General features: G+C 42.5%; 1 protein-coding gene across 1 annotated transcript in view; it reads right to left on the bottom strand.

The window, feature by feature from the left end:
- Positions 1 to 2148: 2148 nt before the first annotated feature.
- The window catches only part of kmo (kynurenine 3-monooxygenase), a 41484-nt gene continuing 37632 nt past the window's right edge, over positions 2149 to 6000 (bottom strand). The window contains exon 15 of the mRNA XM_073050599.1: positions 2149 to 2808. Coding sequence (XP_072906700.1) covers positions 2680 to 2808 — 129 coding nt within the window. The 3' untranslated portion in view covers positions 2149 to 2679. The remainder of the gene's footprint in view (positions 2809 to 6000) is intronic.

The following is a 6000-nucleotide window of genomic DNA, read 5'->3' as shown; positions in this document are numbered from 1 at the left end:
GCTGAGACAACTACAACTTGATTGGAGATCCATCTACTATTTGCATACCACATCCCCTGCAACAGAGTCAACTGAAAGTGAATTAAGAAAAGTACTGGATGATGCCACAGAAGAGTTCAAGATAAAATAATCTTAAATGAAACTGCCACACTCAAGTATTGCAAAGTACATCCAGTTCCTTATACCATCAAGATTCATGATATCATTGCCTCAAGATTCAGGGGAGACGATTTAAGACAGAGGTGAGGAGAAACTGTTTTTCCCCAGAGAGTGGTGAATCTGTGGAATTCTCTGCCCAGGGAAGCAGTTGATGCTTCTTCACTAAATATATTTAAAATAGTTAGATAGATTTTTACATAGTAGTGGAATTACGGGGTCATGAGGAAAAGGCGGGTAGATGGAGTAGAGTTTACGGACAGAGCAGCCATGATCTTATTGAGTGGTGGAGCAGGCTCAATGGGCCGGATGGCCTACTCCTGCTCCTATTTCTTATGATCTTATCTGTGATAAAGTAGCTTGTGAGCTAGATCGCAGAGAGGCCAAAGGAGTCTTTCCAAAGTTGAGTGGAGTCCATGGGCAACACCAGTGGCCCCAGTAGCCAAGAAGAATGGGTCTGTCAGGACGTGTGGTGATTTTAAAGCCACAATTAACCCTGTATTGAAAGTAGATCAATACCCTCTGTATAGGATAGAGGTTATCTTTGCAAACCGTTCTGGAGGGAAACACGTCAGTAAAGTGGACTTAGCTGAGGCCTATCTACACGTAGAGATGGAAGAGGGGTCCAAAGAATTTCTCACCATAAACACTCACAAGGGCTTTATCACTTCAATAGGCTTATTTTTGGGGTAGCATCTGTACCTGCACTCTGGCAGAAAGCTATGGACCAGGTGCTGCAAGGCTGCCCAGGCACTCAGTGTTACCTGGATGGCAAGAAACATCTCCAAATTCTCAAGATGGTGTTAAAAAGATTAGAAGATTATGGGCTCAAGTAGGAATTCTTTAAATCAAGCATCACTTACTATGGCCATACCATTGACACACAAGGATTGCACAAGTGTGCTGAGAAAATCAAGCAGTGGTGGATGTCCCAAGGACAAAGACATGTCACAGGTTAAGTCCTTTTTAAAATTTGTCAATTACTATAGCAGGTTCTAGCCAAATCTGGCTACCATGCTCCACCCTCTGAACTGATTACTACAGATCAGAAAGTAATGGCTATGGACAAAGCAGTGTAATGTACTATACTCACACATTATTATCCACATTGTCCAATGAAACTTGCCATTGACTGTTCAGGACACCAACACGTCCAGAAGAAATGTGTCCACAACTGTCTGAACCACCTCCTGCAGTTCCAGAGTTAACTCATGCAACCATCATGGAGCCCAGAATCAGAGATTGTTTCACAACCCCACAACTCTCTCCTGCCAAGCAGAGTGAATCCCTTGTCAGGAAAGACATTATCCCACAAGGGTAAGAAATCCTCCAATATTTCTGAATTACCAAACCTAACAGACACTACTGTTGATTCAACTTTCTAATTCAGAATCAGGTATGCAACACAAAGACTACAAAAGGAATTTGGGATCCTCTCCATAACTCCAAGTACAATTTTAACTTTTCCACAGTACTTGCCTTGTCAGACTACTTATCCAATACTTAGTTGTGAAAAATTCACAATTTAATCCATCCAGTTGATTTGCTCCCACCACAAAACTGTGCTGAGTAACCCTCCACTAACATTAACCAGGTTGGCATGATGAATGTTGCACCTCCCAACCAGATCTTTGAGACTTTAAGACAGTTCTAATCTACCAGAACCTCACATCTTGCTCGCTCTATAAAGCTCAACCAGAACTTCCCCACCTGTCCAGAACTCATCAAACCTACTAGTATAGCTGCTGCTCTGCCTCGGAGATAAAGTGGAATCTGCAGCCAATGTAAAACATCAGCCTTGTTTTTAAATCCATTCATGGCTTAACCTTTCCCTTTTCGTTAGTGATCCACTGTACTGACACTCCAGAGTTTGTCCATTTTTATTGTAGGAGTTTGAAGTACATATTTGAGGTAGAGTTTGGTATGTCTAGCTGTCTGAGGTATTTCAGTTGATCAGTGGTAGCATTTGTGTAGTAAAAGTGACCAAACATGTTCCAAGGACTTAACAGTAGGCTTTATTTTTCAATCATATTTACTTTGGTTAACTGGTATTTCTTTCTTTTAAGCATTATTGCTGATGTAGCTATAGCATGCAGGTAAGCCATTTTGTAACACCCTAATTTGGCAGCTATGCCATCTTCCATCATCTTGAAGGAGATGAGCAGTGGCATTCTACCTGTATCAGAGGACCTCACCTTTCAGACCTTAAGGATCCTATTCAGTTTGTGAAGGAACATGGTTTCCTGACACAGGACATGATGACAAGTAAATGACAGTAAATGCTCGGCTGGAGCCACCCAAAAAACTGACCCACTCTCCTAGCAAACACAAAGTCTGATTCCATGAGAAAGGCAGAACAAGGCTAGTGTAATGATTTTTAGAAAGTACTTATTACAGGCAGTGCTAAAATCATGTGGGTAGTGCATATTTTCTATCAGATCTTTACTTTCTGTACAGAGACAAATTCAAATGGTGATCTCTTTTCTCTGTTTCAAAACCAGAAGGACTTTGCTTCTCATTTGATTATTGAAAGCCAGAGTTCCAGTTCAGCAGCTTCATGGTGTGAAGTGACTTGGGCAAGTATTTGAAGAGAATCATTGTTCCTGTTACTGTAGTGATTACTCCGATAACCAATAACATGGAATTAATTACCTGAAAGGAAAATACAGGATTTTACTATCAGCATAGCCACACAGTTATACAATAGCTTAACACTTTGGCAGGCTACCAGCAATATTTCTTTCAGAGTTAATAGAGAAATTGACAGTGGCAGGACTCAAAATGTCATGAGTTTAACTTGATGGACATCAAATGTGTGTAGAATTTGTCATTTCCTAAGATGTAGGAGCAGAATTGAGCCATTTGGCCCATCAAGTTTGCTCCGCCATTCAATTACGGCTGATTTATTATCCCTGTCAACCCCATTTCCCTGCCTGCTTCTTGTAACCTTTGATGCCCTCACTAATCAAGAACCTGTCAAGTTTAATTGTCATCGAACCATACGCATGGATACATCCAAACAAAAGTGTTCCTCTAGGCTCAAGGTGAAAAAACATAGTACATACCACCACACACAACACACGTAGTTACAATACAGTCAGAAAATAATTGCTCAAGTCTGAGTGGCATTGCTGAAGACTGATCTGCTTTAAAGATACTCAGTATCTTGGCTGCCACAGCTGTCTCTGGCAATGAATACCATGGACTCACCTGGCTTAGCAATTTCCTCCTCATCTCTGTTTTAAGTCCAGATTCAGGGAATGTGGGCTTCACAGACTGAGCCAGCATTTAGTTGCTCATCTCTAATTGCCTTTGCAAAAGCAGTGGTGAACTGCCTCTTGAACTACTGCAGTACTTAAGAAAGGTGTGGGTATACAGCTACAACACTGACAACTACCTGGCAAGGTGGAAAATTGCCCAGGTATGTCCTATACACAAGAAACAGGACAAGATCAACTCAGCCAATTACTACCCTGTCAGCCTATTCTCAATCATCAGCAAAATAATGGAGGGGTCATCAACAGTGCTATCATACAGCAACTACTCGGCAACAACCTGCTTACAGATGCCCAGTTTGAGTTCCATCAAGTCTACTCAGCTCCTGACCTTATCACCTCCTGACCTTATCACCTCCCTGGTTCAAACATGGACCAAAGAGCTAAATACCACAGGTGAGGTGAGCATGATAGCCTTCGACATCAAGGCAGCATTTGACTGAGTATGGCATCAAAGTGCCCCAGCTAAAAAAGAGTCAATGAAAACCCTCCGCTGGTTGGAATTATACCTGACACAAAAGAAGATGGCTGTGGTGGTTGGAGGCCAGTCATCTCATCCTTAGGACATCACTGCAGGAGTTCCTCAGGGAAGTGTCCAAGGACCAACAATCTTCACGTGCTTCATCAATGACCTTCCTTCCAACATAAGGTCAAAAGTGGAGATGTTCACAGATAACTGCGACTTCTCAGATAGTGAAGAAGTTCATACCCAAATGCAGCAGGACCTGGACAATATCCAGACTTGGGCTGACAAGCGGCAAGTAACATTCGAGCCACCGAAGTGCCAGGCAATGACCATCTCCAACAAGGGAGGCTCTAACCATTGTCGCTTGACATTCAGTGGCATCACTATCACTGAATCCTATACTCTCAACATCCTGAGGCTTATCATTGACAGAAAACTGAGCTGGTCTAGCCTTATAAACACAGTGGCTACCAGAGCAGGTCAAAGGCTAGGAATCCTGTGGTGTGTAACTCGCCTCCCAACTTCCTAAAGCCTGTCCACCAGGTCAGGAGTGCAGTGGAATACTCATCACTCACTTGGATGACTGCAACTCCAACAATACTCGAGAAGCTTGACATCATCCAGTACAAGGCAGCCCCCTTTGATTGGTACCCCTTCCTCAAGCATCCAGTCCCTCCACCATCGACAAACAGTTGCAGCAGTGTGTGCTATCTACACACCAAAGTTCCTAAGGCAGCACCTTCCAGACCCATGATCACTACCATCTAGAAGGACGAGAACAGCAGATACGCTGGAACACCACCACTTGGAAATCCCTCTCCAAGTCACTCAGCATCCTGACTTGGAAACATAATTGCCATTGCCAAACACTGGGTCAAAATCAAGGAATTCCCTTCTCCAACAGCCCTCTGGGTGTACTTACACCTCGGGGACTGCAGCGGTCCAAGAAGGTAGCTCATCACCACCTTCTCAAGGGCAACTAGGGATGGGCAATAAATGCTGGCCAAGCTGGTAAGCCCACATCCTGTAAATGAATAAATAAAAATACACACAATGCTGTTAGGGGCAGAACTGTAGGATTTTGTCCCAGCAATGACTAAGGAACAGTGAGTCAGGATGATGTGTGGGTTTAAAGGCAACTTCCAATTAGTGATGTTCCTATAATTTTGCTGCCTTTCTCTAGCTGGTAGATGTTATGGGTTTGGAAGGTGCTATCTAAGGGTTCTTGCAGAATTGCTACATTGTATCTTGCAGATGGTACAAGCTGCTGCTATTGTGCATTAATAGTGAAGTGTGTGAATGACTATGGATAGGGTGCCTATCAAACAGACTGCTATGTCCTGTATGGGCTTGAGCTTCTCAAATGCTACTGAAGCTACACTTATCCAGGCAAGTGGAGAAAATTCCACCACACTCCTGACCTGAGCCTCACAGATAGTAGATACACCCTGAGAGTCAGGAGGAGAATTAATTGTTATTGGATTCCTTGTCTAAGACCTATTCTTGTAGCCACATTGTGTATAGAGTCATTAAGAAGTACACCAGGCCATCAGACTGATTAATTCACACTGATACAATTGTATTTCTATGCTATATTGACTGTCCTGTTGTACTTACTATTTATTACAAATTACTATAAATTGCACATTTAGACAAAGACATAAAGATTTTTACTCATATATGTGAAGGGTGTAAGAAATAAAGTCAATTCAATTCACAGAAACAGGCCCTTTGGCTCATCTATTCAATGCTGAACCATTTAAGCTGCCTACTCCCATCACCTGCACCGTGACCATAATCCTCCATACCCCTACCATCCATGTACTTGTCAAAACCGCTGAAATATTCAAATCTTGCATGCACCTCTGAGTGAAGACAATTCCCCTCAAGTTCTTCTTAAAACTTTTCACCTTTCACCCTTAACTCATGACCTCTGGTTGTAGTTTCACCCAACCTCTGTGGGAAAAAAAGCCTGCTTGCATTTACCCTATCTATCGTCTCACCTCCTGTATTCAATACTTCGATCAATGAAGACCAATGTGCCAAAAGTTCCATTTAATTAAATTTATTTATAAATTACATCCATCCCACAACACGAGGGAG

This window comes from Hemitrygon akajei, chromosome 7 (genome assembly GCF_048418815.1).
Source record: "Hemitrygon akajei chromosome 7, sHemAka1.3, whole genome shotgun sequence".
NCBI classification, from domain to species: domain Eukaryota; kingdom Metazoa; phylum Chordata; class Chondrichthyes; order Myliobatiformes; family Dasyatidae; genus Hemitrygon; species Hemitrygon akajei.
This window is presented reverse-complemented; position numbering and strand designations above follow the sequence as displayed.